This window comes from Physeter macrocephalus, chromosome 14 (genome assembly GCF_002837175.3).
Source record: "Physeter macrocephalus isolate SW-GA chromosome 14, ASM283717v5, whole genome shotgun sequence".
Lineage (NCBI taxonomy): Eukaryota > Metazoa > Chordata > Mammalia > Artiodactyla > Physeteridae > Physeter > Physeter macrocephalus.
In genome coordinates this window covers 33,417,509-33,437,225 of record NC_041227.1, presented here as the reverse complement: position 1 = coordinate 33,437,225, position 19,717 = coordinate 33,417,509, and the positions used below count along the sequence as shown (strand labels likewise).

The 19,717-nt window shown below is 35.3% G+C and overlaps 1 protein-coding gene across 6 annotated transcripts in view; it reads right to left on the bottom strand.

The window, feature by feature from the left end:
* Positions 1-19,717, bottom strand: part of PLCB1 (phospholipase C beta 1) — a 705,446-nt gene that overhangs the window by 120,781 nt on the left and 564,948 nt on the right. For all 6 annotated transcript variants that reach the window (XM_024123662.3, XM_024123663.2, XM_028499214.2 and 3 more), the window contains exons 16-23: positions 18,921-19,017; positions 16,602-16,686; positions 14,885-15,009; positions 10,830-10,984; positions 7,468-7,632; positions 5,987-6,086; positions 5,071-5,175; positions 3,953-4,062 (exon numbers count right to left, since the gene is read on the bottom strand). In XM_024123662.3, coding sequence (XP_023979430.1) covers positions 3,953-4,062; positions 5,071-5,175; positions 5,987-6,086; positions 7,468-7,632; positions 10,830-10,984; positions 14,885-15,009; positions 16,602-16,686; positions 18,921-19,017 — 942 coding nt within the window. The remainder of the gene's footprint in view (positions 1-3,952; positions 4,063-5,070; positions 5,176-5,986; positions 6,087-7,467; positions 7,633-10,829; positions 10,985-14,884; positions 15,010-16,601; positions 16,687-18,920; positions 19,018-19,717) is intronic.

Genomic DNA, 19,717 nt, shown 5'->3' with positions numbered 1-19,717 from the left:
AATAATCAAATCCCATTGAAGATGCCCACAGTGCCATCCACAGAATTAGGAAATAAATTATTTTAGATAAATTTCAGCTCACTTATAAGAGCATATGAATCTGACAACTTAAAAAAATAGGCCTCTTGGAATAAATGAAATTTGAATACTACCAAACAGCTTTCTCTTTTCAACATCAAAAGGATGTGAAGACCACTCACACACCTTCACTTGTATCATGAACACACAGGTGATAGAGAGCCAGCAGGCAGTGTACAAACTAGCCGAATAGATCCCACATATATAAACCTAACTTACTGAAGAGCAAGTTCTAATAATGTCCAGTGATTTAAAGGGAGAGATCTTGACATTTGATTCAACAGAAAATTCAATTCAAAGGATTATTATTGAAAGTCAAGGTCTTATATTCTGTGGTCTGTCATCCAGGTGACCTGCTACAGAGGACAGAAAGATGGAAAAGGGCTAGTCCTTATTAAAGGTTAGTAGAAAATTACAGTTTTGTTATTGAGGTAGTGCGATGTGGTGTAGTTTAGACCCTTGCTACTCAAGGTGTGGACCATGGAACAGTGTTATCCCATCACCTGGGGCTGGTCGGAGATGCTGAGCCTCAAGCCCTAGTCCAGACCCATGTTATTAGATGGGATCAGCATGTTATTATGATGCCTTGGTCTGCACATTAAACTTCTAGAAGTGTTGGTGTGGAACATGAGTTCTGGAGCTAGATTGCTTGGATTTCAATCCCAGCTCTGCTCCTTAGTAGTTGTGTGGCACTGGACAAGGAACAGAATCTCTCAGTGCCTCAGTTTCTTCATCTGTTCAATGGCAATAAAAATAGTCATTAAGAAATATGGATGTTTTAGGACTTAACGTGTTAATAAACATTAAAAGGCTCAGAATGGTGCCAGGTACATTGTAAGCACTCAGTAAAATGTTTCTGCACTCTTTGACGTGTTAAAAACAAGTCATGTTCAAATATTACATTTGGAATATCACATAATATTTTGCAGTCAGTACACTGGATATTTACTTTATTCTCTTTAGAGGTGTATTTTAAAAATAGAAAATAAAAATGTTACTGATGTCTCATTAGTCATCTCTATTTACCACATTAAACTATTAGGGCTGTGGAACATTTTTTTTTTTAATTAAGAACTTTTGTAAAGAAAAATATATATACATAGAAAACATGCTAGAAGCACATACACCAAAAATGTTAACACTATCTGCGAGATTACTGAGAGGCCTTTTTGTTTCTTTGTTTTTAAACAATATTTTATTTAGAGAAATAACTATAAATATTATTAAGACTTTGTTATGATTCAGATTAGGCAACCTTCCATGACTTTACTAACACATCATCCTGAATTGTGACTTTAAAACAGACAAAATAAATCCAGCAACTCATATCTCTGTTATCCCTTAACTTCCAATTATATACTGGAATTATATATATATTTGTAATTCTATCTATCTATCTATTTCACATGATCTGAAACAAATGTCTGCTGTTTAAAGCATGGGGGAATTTTCAACTTTCCTACTTATTTGGTTTGCAAAGTACTCTATGAAGATAATTTATTAGACTGTTTCAATCCTGGGAATATTTTGTAGTCCAACAAAGTCTCTCATTTTCAAATAGAAATGACCTTTATAACTACCAAGTTAAAAGGATTATACTAAAAAAGTCTTTGCTGCTAAAATAGTGTCTCCAGTGCCTGCCATGTCCTAGATAGAATTTTCTTTTGAGAAAACCACAGTTACTTATTTTCAGTGGCCTCATTCAAACAAACTTACATTATTACAAGACAAGATAAAGGGCATACTGGTGTTCAAAGGTGTGAAATGACTTTCCTCTCCCAGCATTACATGGTAAGGGCAAATGATATTTTTCTCAAGCTTTAAAAATGGGGTCAGTTAAGGGTTTAGACATTTCAAAGGAAAAAATTGTATTTTCTCTATTGCCGTATGGAATCTATGTGATTCAGCGCTTCTAAAATTATTTCTAAAATTTAAAGTGTTCAAATATTCTTTGAGTTTAATCAGCATTACTGAAAATCCTTATGACCATCATTTTTAGAGGAGAAACAAAAATAATGTTGACCTGAAATTCTACTTCTGTATTTTTATAACCATTAGTATTACATTCTCCCCAAATAGCTTTTTTTTAAAAAAAAAAATTGAAGAATAGTTGATTTACAATGTTGTGTTAGTTCCAGGTGTACAGTAAAGTGATTCAGTTATACATGTATATGTATATGTATATATATATTCTTTTTCAGATTCTTTTCCATTATAGGTTGTTACAAGATATTGAATTATCTGGGCTATACAGTAGGTCCTTGTTGATTATCTATTTTGTATATAATAGTGTGTATCTGTTAATCCCAAACTCCTAATTTGGAAGTAAATTCATGTCTACCATTAGGCATAATTTTTCAGCAGTTTAAAATTTCCCTATAATACTGAATACAACAGAAAGCATTATTTATAAAACTTTCCAGTCTAACTTTAAATTTCATCAGAGAGGATTATATGTATTTATTGGTTCTATAGGATATGATGCCTGCAGTGTAAATAAGAGCCCAGAAAAATTTTACTCTGATGTTAAATTTTTTTCTTTTTTACATTTCATTTTCTCTCATGTTCAATTAGCTCAACATCTTAGATCAAAAATTTCTAAAATTCTATACAAAAAACAAGGAAATAATCATAAATGTGCTCAAAAACATATTTATGTGATGTTCACTGAACATCTGTTTAAAATAGTGAAGCGTTCAAAATATCCAACAATAGGAGATTGGAAAAATAAATTATGTACATATGTATGTAGAAGATTATGAAGTTATTAAAAGTCATGTCGTAGAAGAATATTTTAAGACATGCAAAATGTTTGCATTAAATGAAAATAAAAGGTTAAAACACAGATTGTGAATATTATCCCATTTTATGAAAAAGTACTAATTGTGCATAAAAAGATGAGCAACATATATACACCATATTTACAGTGTTATATCTGGGTGGCTTGGGTGTTTGGATTATAGGTGAATTATTTGGAATTTTCTTTTCTCATTTTTATTTTTAAAATTTTCTATGATAAGTCTAGGTTTCTTTATTCTTTTGGAATAAGAAAAAGATGATTTAATAAATAATGTCACCTTGAACGGACTTGCTATTAGTTATAGTTTCCCAAACAATTTTCAAAGTTTTTTCTATACTCATAACTCTCCATTTTTCTCATGTTTCCCTGAATTTATCCTCTGAATATTCAAATGAAATATGAAAATCGCTAGTTTCTATCACTATTTGTAATATTGCTGTCATCTCCAATAATCATTATATTCTATTTCAGTCTACACAGAGGCTTCATATTTTTAAACTTACTTCTAATATTTCTAGAACCTTCCTTAATTATTCTTTGCATAGTGACATCTAATTTAGAATAATACACCAATTATTTTGGGAATATGTATTATAATACATAAATATACAGTAATAATAGTAATGACTTTATGGCTCACATTACACACCAGGCACTGTGTTAAGTACCTTATGTATTGTAAGAAATCACAAAAGCACTTTGAAAACCCTCTAAATTAAAGACAAAACCAAACACCAAATAACTTGATGATCATCTTCTTTTTTAAGTGCCTTATTCACCTTTAATCAACATGAAATTATCTAGAAACTTTCCCCTGAAACAGCAAATTGTGTACTGTTTAATGTGGTCACAAAATAAGATGCTGGTGGTGGCCACAGAATGCCAAAAGAAAATGAAATACGAAAAATTCAGGGTATCATATAGATGTTTTGGGAGATGAGGCTGAACTCCATCAAAGTGGTTTTCCAATGTGCTCTTTTCTTCTCCTGAGGGGTGATGTTATGCAGGCAAAGCCAGCAACGAGATGTGGTAATCATGCTTCACGCTGTGCCCAAAACTAGAACACCCTCTCACCTCTTTCTTTACTTCTTCTTCATCTTCCAGCGTCAAAGCTGCCAGTTGTTTAGCTCTCTGCTCCATCAGATTCACATATCGGATTGGATTTGACAAGGCTTCAATCACATCTAAATAGGGAAGAGACATTTTAGATCCAAGGTCCTGGAGATATTGATTATCCACCATCCATCAATCCATCCATCCATTCAATCACCCATCCATCCACACATTTGTTCATCATCTATTTACTTACCTATCCATTTACTGATTCACCATCCATCTTCCATCCTTCCATCTAGCCATATGACTACTTACCCATCCAACATTTTGGAAATGGACAAGAGTGAGGACCCTTTGCTGAACCCTCAGGAAGAGAGAACTCAAAGGAGGTCATCTCTGATAGCCAAACTGGACAAGCTCCAACTCAGGATGCCTCAATACTCCAAATTTTATAGTTTATTTTTGAGTGTTTCATCCATTCCAGCAATGGCACACACACCTCTCTTATTTGGGCCAAACGGTGTTTCATAATGGAGACATTTCACATAAAAAGACTGCTTTCCAAACTGTTGAAAAACTCAATGACTTGGCAATTTGGGTCTCATTTGCACATGATACTGTCTCGCTGGAGTGAGTTATGGCTGCCATCTTTGGATGGGGCATGTGCTCCAAGACTGCCAGAGTCTCCACCACTCCCCAGTATCTTGCACTCAGGCCACTTGACAGTATAAGCATTTAAATTTATGATTCCTGGTTGACATCATCATAAGTTAATTCCTCTAATTTAGGATTTCACCCATGGAAAGGAACAGGGTTCTAAAACTGGCTGAAGGCAAATTCATTGCACAGGCCTAGATAGACTGTATAGTATCAGGTAGCATTGATTAGAAAGTACTGGGTCCATGAGAATAATATCACCCAATGGATAAAAATGGTCAATACTTTATGGGGACTGAAATTAAACTAAAATTTATTCACAAAGGCTTGATCAATTTACCTCTAAACATGCATACAAACATAGAGGTAATACTGAGGCCAGAATCTCCTGCCTTTGTTTGGTCCACTTTGCTTTCGACTAAGTCACAAAAATATGGATGACCCCAGATGGAAATATCCTTTTGAGTTAGGTTGTTTACCTGCATATGTATCTGGGACATAGTCCTTCACCTCTATGTAGACAAAGAGAGCTGGCAGCATCAGAGGCTGGTTCCTTTCATTCCTCAGACAGATGTAGTGATAGCCTGGAGGGTGACATCATACCGTGCATCATATTTGCTTGTAACACAGGAACATCTATTTGACATGTGTGTTTATTTTAGGTGACTTTGGGTGACAAACAGCTCACTTCTTTCTCATTTTAATCATATGGTTTTGAGTGGTAAGGTACTATTTTTCTCATCAGACAGGAAAACAATGTTGATGCTGATTTTTTTCCTTTCACCATGTTTATCCCCACAAGAGAGACTTTGAAACCATATGTCATACATTGAATTATTGGTCCAAATTTATCTCTTTATTTCTTGACTTGGGGCTTAGCCTGCTTTGGACAATGGGATGTTAGTGATGTAGTACAAGCAGAGGCTTAAAATGCACTTGCAGAAACAGGTGTGCCCTTATGCATTCCACTGGGCTGCCATGAGATGTCTGTGGGCACCACTGCTCCTTCAGCTGGGGCCCCTGAATGAGCAGATGTGGGAAGACCTAAGCCCAGCCCACAGCCTAAAGCACAGCTACATGGCTGAGACTTGCCAAACCCCGCCACCCCACAGACCTGTGAGCATGAAGATTAAACACTTGTTATAAGCCTTTGAATCTTCAGATAGTTTGTTATACATAATTAACTGGCAAGAGTTGACTTGCCTACTGATCACAGCATGTCACAAAAACATAAAACTGCCAGATTTAAATACATAAATTTATAGTCCTTTTTATGTAACAAAACACCAAAGCAGCAAATAGCTTCCTAGATCATTCTTTAACAATCATGTAAGGCAGTGATGGTTTGTTTTCTCGACAACTTTGATAAAAAGTTTCTCACCACGCTATCCATACCTGGTCGAATTGCTTGTACTGGCAAGATTCGGTGACCAATAAATTTACCTCCTTCTTCATAAACTGCTATCCTCAAACAGGCCAGAGAAGGAAGAACTACCTATAGGACATTAACAATACACGTGGTTACAAGAAGAAGCAACTGCAAGAAAGAATTAGAAAGGTATTATTTAAACTGGCCCCACTTTTCCAAATCCAAGAAGTTTCTACTGAGCAAATTGATAAAAAGTTAAGTTGTTGGTCTATAATTTAGATTTTCAAAAAGAGAAGGATTATCAGAGATATGGCTTCATCTATGTTTCATCACCTTGTCCAAATGAGGAATCTGTTCAACAAATAGACCATTTTCTTTTGACATGAACATTCTCAAGGTAGAAATGACAAAAGTTCTATGTTTAAATACAAAGAATTGGTGGTTTTATCACTGTTTGAGCATTCACTATTAAATTTTCAAAGCAAATTACTTTTATACTTTGGAGCAAAAGCAAAAATTAAAAAGTAGCTTCCAAGGATAACTTTCAGAATGGGATTGATTTATATATTTGTAAATTCCCAAATTAGCCAAAAGTTTTGCTCACTTTTTTCCCCCCAATGTAAAACATATGGAGTACACATATCCCATGTCAAGAACATGAGGCCAATTGTATCCTTAAATATTTATTTCTTTGGTAACATAAACAAACTAACACTTATTGACTATTTTCAGTGTGTTCGGTATTTTCTAAATGTTTTCAGTGTATTAGGGAATACTTATAATAACTCTATGAAGCAGACAGTATTATTAAATCAATTAGCATATTAAAAAAAAAACCCTGAAGCTCAGAGACCTTTACTATAGATATTCTCTCCACAAAAGACTTCCTTTGTAGATATTTTGGCCAGATAAAGGCAAAGGGTATGATAAGTATCCACTCTACTTTCTACTGGACTTAGTATCTTCCTTTGTGTGTGAAGCATGTGTGAAAAAGATTTGCTTTCTGGTGAAGGCAGAAGGAAAGCCCAGTTGAATATAAAAGATTTTAACTCTATCAGACAGACTCCAGACAAGCTACAAAGACCAGTGCCAGTGGCTGGAGATTCTAGGGAGTTTAATTAATATACTTTTTAAAGGAAATATGGACTTCCTTTCTCTCGGCTACCATATTATTCCCTACTTCCCACTCTACTTCTTTTGAATTATAGTGAAAACATATCATTTATCACTTGTATTATGAGAGGCTATGAGTTAAATTTATATCTTATTCTGGCCTTCCAAATGAGGTATCCTAGAATTAATTGATTTACAATGCAATTACGAAAAATCCAAAAAAGTGACTCATGGAAATCTTGAATAGTTTTTAGGATAGCTTTGAAAATGCTATTGCTTATTAATGTGTAAATTCCCAAATGATTCAACAAATAATTCCTCATTTTATTTTTTGCCCCAGTGTAAAACACCTAGAAGATGCAGTAACATCTCATGTTAAGGACACTAGACCAACCTTTTTGAACACAATGGGTTCTTCTTCCCAGACAGGATTTACAGCATTTCCTTGTGATGTCTTTGTCTTAAATGCCTTCCTCCTTGTGTCCACAGGCAAACCAAACATATCCACTTCCACATAAGTCCCGACTTTCTTATCAGAGAGAAACTGACCTGAAATAATCTAGAAAGTAATAAAAAAGGAACTCTTGATAAATGAATAACAATGATATAAGAGAATATTTTAGGGAGGTACAAATGTTGATGGTGAATGTTGAACCATAATCAAAATAAAATAGAAACCAGAGTACAAATATGATTTCTTTTCCGGTTAAGGAATTTGTAGAGGAATACTGAAAATGCTGAGGTTAGAAGTCAATTAATAAGACAAAGTTTTATAGGAGGAAATAAATGAACAAGTATCAAAAATTTGATGAGATTATGCCTTTGCATGTGAGAGATACATCTATTAAATGTTAAAGATTGATCTGTAGAGCCTTTATCTGAATATAAATGTTTTTCTAATACCTAAAAATGTTATAAGAGAAAAAAATTCTCATTTTAGCATGATTGTAAATGAAATTAAAAGGTCATTTAAGAGTACAAATTTAAAACATAACACACTAGAAAGTCTAGCGTTTAAAAAATTTCCTCTTGTTCATAAAATTCGACTTGAAAGAGTGGTTATAACATCATGTTATTCCAATTCTCAAACCTATTACACTTTAAATAAAAAGCCACAATGATGATTAAAAAAAATACTGGAAACAAATAATGACCTAAAACCAATCAGCCCAATTTATCATCATTCCTAACCTCACCTGGTTAGCCATCCACACAGTTGTGGGTATTCTTTGCCTAGCTACAAAATTAATGAATATTGTGCAGTTAAATGAGATTTTAAAATTACATGTTCATAAAATGTCCCCCACGTCTGCCTCTTTTTCTAACCAAATTTTCAGACTCTGAGGTGTCCTCTGCTTTAACAGAGAGGGCAGCAAGAAAGCAAGTGCTGATTGAGCAGACCCAGAGATCTGATCTGGGTTGTCTTGTTGACAAACCTTCGCTTTCTGAGCTCTGGTTGGTGAAAGGGGACAAAATTACCAAGATTGTGGCTGGACCAGAAATGAGACACAGTGGCGGCCTGAGGATGGCCATTAGAGGCTGAGTGAGGCCAAAGGCAGCTATATGCTGATGTGGTCAGAGATGCCACACAAGATAGAGAGAAAGCCATGAGGAAGAGGCTGGCTGAATTTACCCTGGGACAACTCATTTCTCCTGAATGTTCTCTTTGCCTGGGTGCATGAGACCTGCGGCAATAATCTCTTTGTTTAATTTCAGGTTCTTCTTAAGAACAGCTTAGCTGACATTTTACAACATGCTTGAAACTTCCAAGTTAAGCGAGTCACATTGGGAATTCAGATGCATCAAAGATGTTGTTTACTTAAGATTTTGATTAAAGCAGAGTCCTTAACTAAATGAATGACACTGAGCTTCAATGTTCTCATCAGTGAAATAGGATGATGGAACACCACTGGAGCTCACAAGTCCATTTTGGCACGATAAAGTCTATGTCAGGGGTTCAAAACAAAGGTAGTACTAGGCGGAAGTGAGCCGCATCCTGGCTCCAGATGTAATGTTGAAGGCAGGACTCAGCTGCAGGTCTCTGATGCATCATGCCCTGTCCATTCAGAGGACACTGACATCTCCAGAACACTGTCTCCATTCTGGACTCAAGCAGCAGTGTACACCTGCCTGGGACTCAACTGTTTCCCCTCAACTTCTCTATGTCATTGTTTATAATCCTGTCTCTATGTCATTGTTTATAATTGCTTACATTGTCATGGTGGAATTTTCAAGAAAAAATAAATACGCAAGCAAACATATAAAACAAGATGAGCTGACAAACGAGGACAAAAGATTATTATTTTGTCAAAATATTTTTAAGTTGACCCAAGTATAACTACAATTGATGAGGATTCTAAAAATAACATTTTATCAGTGTGTGATACTTAAGAGTTTATCTTAAACTTGACAGGAATTAAACATCCTCTGCGGAAAACAATTTCCTAAACTAAACATAATCTTGAAGCTCTGATTCTGCCAAGTTCACTCTGCAGATATACAGTGTAAAATAATTTCAAATGATATCATTGTGAGACATTTCATTGCAATTTTATTTTTAATCGTTGGTGTAAATGACATAAATTTTAAAGTAAAATGGGCTCAACAAGATTAGGGTAGATATAAATTAGTGAAATTGTGACAGAGCATTTTTTTTTTTGCACAGTTTTTTATATGCCTTTAGTTTAGGGTCAATTGGAAAATTGCATTTATGCCCGATTAAAAAATGTTTCTTAGTGCTGCACTTATCCAGTTAAACGGAAAAGAAATGAAACTTTAAAATGTAAATGAAACTTAAATACAACAACCACGGGCTTATAGGATTCATGTAAAAAGCTCTTTATAAAAATGATTTCCCATTCATAGTATTAAAAATGTTTTCTCACAACTAAAAAAAAAAAATTGTATCTCCTGTAACATCGATTTCAAAGACTGCAGAAATCATTTGGAATTAATTTTTTGAGGGTCAGATGTATGCTTAATGACATGATTCTTGTATTTAATATCATTACTATGTGTTATAAATCCCTGAATACTCTGATAGATTTTCAAAAGCCATGCTATGGTAATTTGAGAGCTTTTATTCAATATTTAACAATTTATTGAGAGAATACTTTTCTCTCTAATTTTGCTCAGTGTGGCTATTTTCCTAGGACTAATGGGGGAAAAAAACGAACAGAAGATTTCTTCAGTATAAGTCAGTAATTTTCGTGGTAAATTTCACCATGGAATCTTTACACCGAAAGAAAGGACAAGCCATGGTGAATCTCACCAACTTGTTTTATTAATTTTGGGTCTGATTTTTACCCTATTAAAAGTGGGGCCTAGTCCCTTTACTTCATGCATGTAGCTTTTGAAAACTGCTAATTCAGATTTAGTCCTTAAAGAAAAAAATGTAAGAAAGAAGTGAAGACTTTGCTGGGAATTAGCAATTCTTTTTTTTTTTTTTTTTTTTTTTTTTTGTGGTATGCGGGCCTCCCTCCGTTGCGGCCTCTCCCGTTGCGGAGCACAGGCTCCGGACGCTCAGGCTCAGCGGCCATGGCTCACGGCCCCAGCCGCTCCGCGGCACGTGGGATCCTCCCAGACCGGGGCGCGAACTCGGTTCCCCTGCATCGGCAGGCGGACGCGCAACCACTGCGCCACCAGGGAAGCCCCGTTTGCTGGGAATTAAATTCTTCATGACTGAACTACTTTACACAAAATAGGTGATGTTGAAGACTTCTGCTGGGTACAATTGTGTGATAGGGAAGCACATACCTTAACAGATAAAGTGTTGGCCACGATCCCATCCACAATGCCTTCGGTGAACGGATCAAAGTGCTTGTCAGGTCTCCTCATGAATTCTGGCTTCAGTCTGTAGCCACTTTTCCCATTGTATTCATACATCCCCATGTTTATTTGCATAGCCAGGTCTGCATATCAAAAACACAAACTTTATTGGGACTGTATTTATACTTGGAGCAAGAAGGCAAGATTGTATTACAGTCCACTTTTGTTCCTCCTTTAAAAAGAAAGATTTAATCATTATAGAAACTTAGGAAATACAGACAAGAAAAAGAAATTGAGCTGTCATCTCCAAATCCAGAGGTAAACCACTGCCAACAAGTTGGTATATACCCTGTTTTTCTACTTCAAATATATTTTGAAAATGCAGTATGTCCATTTCATTAAATATTCGTCTGCTTTAATTTTAACAACTGTATAAACTTCTTTTGAATAGATATGTCTGAACACAGTTTATAACAGGCCCCTCTCTTCCAAGTTTTTATCATTACGTATAATGTTTTGATGAACTTCGTTGTGATGAAATCTTTGAAGCCATCATTAATGATGTTCTTAGGAGTGAAATTTCTATGTCAGAAAATATGCATATTGGAAAAGCTGTTTGATAATTCTCGCTAAGATGCCCTTCGGAAAGTTTAAATCACTTTAAACCTCCAATCCATGTTTCTGAGGATGGACTTCTTCATACTTCACCAACAGTGGTGAAGTGGTAAAATTCTTCTTTTTTCAATTATAAGAAAGAATAAAGATTTTCTTTAAAAATTTTTCATTTCTTTGATTATTTACTACCAGTATCTAATCACACACTGACTAGTTTCTAATGGACAAAGATCCCTGGTCAAAGTTTTGCTACGACTCAGTCAATGTACGAAATAAATGTCTACATTTGTTGCAGTTGCTAGAGCTTAACAAACAAAAAAATACTTTAAAGTCATAAAGAATCTGGGAAACTGTCAATTTCCTCCATATTATCTGAGTCTATTTAGGTGGACAATAAAGAAGTGATGGTAGAATCATTCCAATGTTCCATGTAACAAACCATTTTTAAAGCAGGGAAAATAAGTGAAATTTTATCTCTCATTTTTTAAGGTATTATGACTATGATACCAAAATTGGACAGAGTACCAAAAAAAGAAAATGATGGACTTATCATACTTTAAGAAAAATTAACTTCAAAAGTATAAAATATTAATTAGCAAAACATATGTTCTAAAAAATAATACACAAGCAAGTAGAATTTATCCTGGGAATAAAAGGATACTTACATATTAGGAGATATATTAATATAATTTCTCACATTTCTCACAAAAGAAGAAATGATATGATCATCCCAATAGATGTCAAAGAGACATTTAATAATATTCAACATAAATTCCTAAAACACTGTTGTCACTTAAGGCAAGTGTAGATTCCTTTAGTGTGTAAAAGACTATCTGTCTCAAAGTCACAGCCAGCATCTACTCATTGGTATCACAATGTGAAATTCCCGTTAGTGTTAAGATGAAGAGGAAGTGCCCACTCTTAATACAATTATTTAATATTATTTTAGAATGATCAGTCCAAGGCACTAAGAAGGGGGAAAAAGTAGATGTGATTAAATTATTATAATTGTGTATATGAAAAAAACAATAAAATCTGCTGGCAAAATAGGCTATTATGAGTTTAGGAAGATGATCATTTATAAAATACATTTATTTATAAAATAAATCTACAAATATCAATATCCAGAAACAATCTGTGAAAAATGTAATGTTTAAAAAAGGATTTCAGGGCTTCCCTGGTGGCTCAGTGGTTGAGAATCCGCCTGCCAATGCAGGCGACACGGGTTCGTGCCCCGGTCCGGGAAGATCCCACATGTCGCGGAGCGGCTAGGCCCGTGAGCCATGGCCTCTGAGCCTGCGCGTCCGGAACCTGGGCTCCGCAACGGGAGAGGCCACAACAGTGAGAGGCCCGCGTACCGAAAAAAAAAAAAAAAAGGATTTCATCTAAAGAAACTATACCTCTAATGAAGACGAGTGATTTTTTTTTTGAGAAACTTGATATAATAATTTTCTGTGATTAAAAAAACCCCTAAAAATTAGAAGTTGTCAGTTTTCTTCAGATGAATTTATAAACTTAATGGGAGTTTAATCAAAATCTCATTTTTTTCCAGTGTGGGAGAGGGGAACATAACAATTAAACTAATATAAATTCAACGTGATTTAAATCAAAATCTCATTTTCTTTTGAGTGAGGGAGATAATAACAATAAAACTAAATTCACTTGGAAAAAGAATCCCACTGGCAAGGAAAGAAGAACTGAACGTTAATAGCCATGAAGAATTTCCACGTTCATGTATTAAACCATATTATTAAACATTACAATAATAACAATAAGTTATTGGCTCCAGGAAGGTGAAAAATTTATTAATGGAGAAGACTATACATTGAAAAAACGCACCCAAATTAACAACTAAAAAGGCTACATCTAGGGGCTTCCCTAGTGGCGCAGTGGTTAAGAATCCGCCTTCCACTGCAGGGGACACGGGTTGGAGGCCTGGTCCAGAAAGATCCCACATGTCGCGGAGCAACTAAGCCCGTGCGCCACAACTACTGAGCCTGTGCTCTAAAGCCCGCGAGCCACAACTGCTGAAGCCCATGCTCCTAGAGCCCGTGCTCCGCAACAAGAGAAGCCACTGCAATGAGAAGCCCATGCACCGCAACGAAGAGTAACCCCCACTCTCCACAATTAGAGAAAGCCCGCAGGCAGCAGTGAAGACCCAACGCAGCCAAAAATAAATAAATTAATTAATAAATAAATTAAAAAAAAATAAAAAGGCTACATCTAATAAATTGTAATTCCAGTTTGATCTCTTACTGAGATTATACATGAAAATTAAATTTGTATGGATGAAAGGGTTAAATTACAGATAAAAAAGAAACTATGAAAGAAATAGGAGTAAATATGGAAGGATCCTTGGGTGTGGAGCCTGTAATCATGAGAGTAAACCAAGATTCCATAAAATAAAACATTAATCAACGTGATCTCATCTGTTTCACAAAATAAGACAACATGACCTTTATATAAAAAGTACTGTTATAAATGAATAGAAAAATTGCCAAGAGTCCTGAATAGTCAATTCATAAAAGCAGAAATGTAAAAATCAAAACACATACTTAAAGTGTTCAACCTCAACAATAATCAAAGAAATGAAATAAAAAAGAACAAGGAGGTATTTTTCTGAATTATTATTATTATTTAATGATAATACTTAACCAAGATCTCAAGTGAGAGGGAACAACTTATACATTGCTGATGGAGGAGAAATCTAGTGCAACATTTCTGATGGACAATTTGGCGTTGTGCACAAAGGTTCTTAAAACTTTCACTTCTTTTAATTCTATTTCAGGAACTGTTCCAAAAGAACATTAGGAGATAGAGACTTGACAATTTATATTCAAGGCTGTTCTCAGGGCACTATTTATAGTAGGAAAAATTACCCTAATGTTCAGTGATAGGAAATGGGTTTTAGTGAATTGTGAGATGTGCTTAATATACAGCTATTAAAACTCATGTTTCTGTATCACATTTAAATACATATAAAGATATATATATTTAAACAAGTTATTAAGTGAAAAAGCATGTATATGCATATCCAAAAAACCTTACAGATTACAATGCCAAAAGTTAACAATGTTGAATCTCTGAGTGGTAACATTCCTCGCAGTTTTATTCTTTTCTTTAGAGTTTTTTTGAATTTTTTACATTTTCTATAATAAATACATATTACTTTAAAAAGTATAAAAGTTTTTGTTTGCAAAATAATGCAAAACAAGTAGAAATAAAGACTTGTTTATAAACCATTGAAGACAATTTCTCAATTTTCAAAATTCACTTTTTTTTTTGCAATATTTCCTTTATGAAAATGTGCTTTTGTTTGTTTTTTTCAGTCAAGTCTGGCAGTTTTTTTCTCCTTGGGAATGGTATTCGGACACGAGGAACTGTGGCTTTATAATAGAAAGGAAATTAACATTAATTGTGCTACTTACCCACTGTTTGGAAATTAAGTGCAACCATTTGGCAGCCTGCATTCCAGAAGAGCTGGGGCATGTAGTTGGATGAATCCACACGTGTTCCTTTTGGATATATCCTGCTAAGCTGCATTTTGTTATATCTGGACCATCATGTTAAGTAGTGAATACAATTATAAAAAGAATTAGCCAATAATATTAGCTGAGAAGCTGCCTTCCATCTTTCTCCATTGGGGAAATGAATTAAAGACTGATGATCTCATTGGGCTGGTGGGTAAAATAGGTAAAAAGCTTTCTGAACAAACAGAGTAAATGTGTTTTTATAATAGAAATGTAGCATCACCTTTGCAGAGCCCTGTGGGTAAAAACTAATGAGGTGCAAAGATGGTTGAGTCAATGTGATTTTTGGAGATTATTAAGGACTGGTTTAGCAATTAAGGACACATGAGGAAGTCCAAGCATAGCAAGTCACGTGACAGGATGATATTGTGCTTGGCAGAAGCAGATATCATGAACTTACGGCTATTTTTGAAATGCTCTCTGCTCATTTTCTTAACCTTCTCAGGGAATGCTATTGGCCAAGACTGTGGTACTCTTTATGATTGATAACAAGGTAAATATAGCACAGGAGGTTTTGACCTTGTCTCATATTTTGGTTCCTACCGTCATCAGTTTTCCATCCTGAGAACCTTTTAGTTATTGAAGGATGCTATGTCTTTAAAACACAACTGACTAATTCTATTACCAAGTTTGGTAGAGGTTAGCTCAGGTTCTGAGCTCGGCAGGGGAGTTAGGCCAAATAGAGTTTGAAACTTAAATTCTGGAACTTGTTAGCTGTATGATTCAGGACAAGTTATTTCCCCTTTCTGTGCTTCAGTTTCCTCATCTATTAAAGATGTGAATTCCTACATTATACGGCTATTGTAAGGATTAAATAAGACATATAACAAAAGGTCTATCACATAGTTAGTATTTGATGAATACTAATGATCATGATATACTGTCACTTTGCTTATGCAGTTTACACTTGTTTCCTCTATTGTTGATGAGTTTTAAAGGTGACTTTCTTATGAGAGGACTTTCATGAAATTGGGCTGTTTGGGACATTTAATATTTGTTTTATGAAAAAATTTTAAAGATCTGTGTCATTTCATTTTGATTCAGGGATAAAATTAAAAAATTTTGGTTGTCAGGAGTATCAAACGAAGCCATTATTAGTAATATATATTTATATTCTCATCATCATCATCCCAACTATTTTTTGATTGGACATCTATTACATGTAAGGATGTGAGACACCAAGAACGTGTCTATATTATATACATATAATATATACACTTTATACCTATCATATTTTACATATGTATAAAGCATACACACACATTTTACATATGTTGTCCATAACCCAACAGCAAGCCATAAAGCTGGTATCATCATTTCTGTTTTACAGGTGAGAAAACTCAGAAGGATTATGCAAATTACCAAGGGATAAAGAGGTTGGTGGTCTGAAGGTATCCTGGAAATCTGGGCTTCCTTTACTCCAAGGCCAGTTCTCTTTTCCACATGCCAGACTATCCCATTCACCATTACATATGAAACCTGAAACTATTTATTACCCAGGTGACAGACTTAAGCCATCTCGTGCACCTTTCTCCTTTATTAAAGACAAAAAATTAAACAAATAGCACGACTTCACTCTTGTCGATTCAGCAGACGTCCGTCAAATCAAGGATACTCTACAAATTCCACTGGAGACTTTGTAAGTTGCTCAAGTCCTTTGGTTTCCACAAAGGAAGACATTTCGAAGCTTCTGTTTCTTTCTGAGTTAACAACAACAACATCAAAAAGTGAGAAATAAAATTCAATATTATAAATGATAGCATATAAGATGTAGGCAAATGTTCTGTGAAGTTGAGGGCAAAGAATCCTCAAATAACTTTTATATTTAATGTTGTTTTCAGTGGACTATTTACCTGTACCAAAAGTCGAGTCTTAGTTTTGTCTCTTCTAATATTTGCTACCTGGGTCAGGTGTTGGGCAAGTTAGGGACATGGTGGCGTTAGGGTGGGAAAATGAATTTTAGACTTGGAGAGTGTAGCCAGGAAAGATGTTTTGTCAAAAGAGAAGGGGCCCTGTGTGAATCTGTTGCTCTAAATCCATTCAGATTGCTTTCTGGAAGCCATCACTGAGAATTAACAATACAGACCATGTGTACATTCCTGCTAGATGCTGACTGTCTTTTATACCCACATTGTCATTGCCTCAAGTTTGTAGAGACCCTTTAGAAACAACTAATTTGACATAAGAATTTTGTTATTTTAAAGCAGAAGGATCCTTGGACATTTTCCAGTCTGATGGCCTCATTTTCAGATTAGATGACAGAGGCTGTAGAGGTGAATGTACTAGAGGGCTCAATATTCTTGGACACAGAGAAACATCTTGAAAGTAAAAGCTAAGCTTCCAATTAGAGTGAGAGAAACCAAAGTTATCTTAGTTTAGAAAGACTAAGAGTCAAACAGCTTCTCTGTCCTCTTCCCAACTAGAAAGAAATCACACTGTTACATACAGACTAAGATGTGTTATCTGGAGCTCGGTGATTTAAACTGTTACCTTGAGGCATCTTTCCTCTTTGATGCCCACTTCCCATAATTAAAGCCTCATTCTTCTTCCTAGTCATTCCCAGATTTCTGCTTTATCCACCTTGTCACCTTCCCCAATTTAATCAACTGTAAAGGAAATCCTTAGTTCTCTTATTTTGGTCCATCAAAATTCTACTTTCATATGACTATCTTAAACATGACTGCTAATTAAAATTAAGTCAACTTAATAGGTTCTTTGTGAAATATGTGCAGTATTCTTTTGAAAAGTGAGAAAATGATATAAAACACAGGGAGAAAAGTACTTGTTTGTAAATCTTTGGCTGGTGATGTTGTCACCAGGTTCTTAAGGACCTAAATGTATCAGCTCCTTCTCAGTTTAGCTACTTGTCTGGGAGCTTTTGACTCATGAATTAGGAAAACTCATTTTACAGCCAAAGGAAGTTATAGTAATATAAAAATAACTACTTTATAGTATGTTTCACATCGAACAGCTTGTAGTAAGAAGCACCAGTAATTATAACATCAAACAAACTGTTGAAATCTTTATGTATAAATCTTATTGGAAGTTAAATTCTTTGTTGTAGAGATCTAGATACCATACGTTATTAACTTAAGACTCTGGGCAAAATTATACAATTGCACATAAGTGTGTTAATGTAGAGGCTTAGAGTTTGGTATATCTATAAAACTCTCCTTTATAAGAGGCTGCTGTGTTTAAGAAAAAATTCAGCTTTTAAGAGCATATGCTTATAAAAGTAGCTAAACTGTCCCAAGGATTCTCTTAACTTAATAGTATTTTACAGTTCATGCAAACACAAAGAGGAATTTGATAAAAGGGCTCCTTTCTCTAGGATGAGGAGAGATAATGTACATATATAATTTGCATCCAGTATGGATGGGTAGTTGGATGAGCGGAAAACACCAAGTAATGTGAAGTTAATGATATATTCTCCTAAATATATAAAACATAGGCTGAACAAATGGAATGTAGATGAACTGGTTGATTTGGTTCTATTTCTATTCAATATTGAGACTGATCAAGTCTCTGATTGCTTCCTTTCGAGGGGATGGTTAAATAGTTTATTTCAACACTGTCATTTATATAATTGATGGAACGCCCATGTGGTCACAAACGAAAAATAATGTAAAATACTCAACTGTACTCTGGTCTAATATCTTTTAGATAACCACGTATGGCCTGTAGCTCTATTAAGAATTTTAGGAAAACATATCATGGAATACTTTCTCATATGGTTATATATACATAAAATATACTTATATATAGTTATATATATTTATTTAGATATATAAAAAACAGATAGTAAATTTACACATATACTCAAGATTTCATAGAATAGTTCTAATAAGGGTCGCATTTTTTGGCCTAATAACCTTGTGTTTAAAATATACTCATCATATGCTACATTAGGGGTTTTTCTCCAGGGAAAACTTACTTTTTGAAATTTCGAATGACTCGAACTTGACTGGCTGAATATAGTTCACCAGATTAGACATCTCTTCTGTGGCCATGGCCTCGCTCCCAGCAGTCCCCTGGAAGCAGGAGTAAAAATAACGTTCCCAGAGTCAGTATTATGTTTTCCCAGGGCAATGATCAAATGACCCAAGAGAGCAGAAGATTATCATGCCTCTTCTGAAAAAGATGATCGCCAACAGAAAATGGATTACGGGAGAAAGGAAAAGCAACACCTCACGTTACACAGTGCGGGGCGGGAGGAGGGAGGTTTAGGGGCAGCTCCCAGAGCACTCTGGGACCAGCGTTATCAGCACCACCTGAGAGCTTGTGAGAGAGGCAGCCTCTCAGCCCCCCTGCGCAGGCCTCCTGAACCAGAATCTGCATTTTACTGAGGTGATTCAAACGCACAGCAAAGTTTAAGAAGCCCTGAGCTGTGTCTCATCTGCCAAAGCAGGGAGTCCACAGGTGATCTCTGAAGTTACATACCAAGAATTCACTGTACAATACGGAAGTGAGTATGTAGGTGACCACTGGCTGAATCACGACCTGTTATAAAAAAAGGTTGCCCGTGGAAGTGGGTGGGGGTGGGCAAACATATATTGCTTTTCTTTACAAACTTTCCTCTGTCCCTCCCTTTCTGGCTCTTGGGCACCTATTAGGCAAGCAGCACAATACAGTGTAGGTCAGTAGCTCAGGGTCTAGAGCCACACTGTCTAATTTTAAATCACAAGCCCACCACTTAGAAACTGTGCATTCTTGGGCAAGTCACTTAACTGT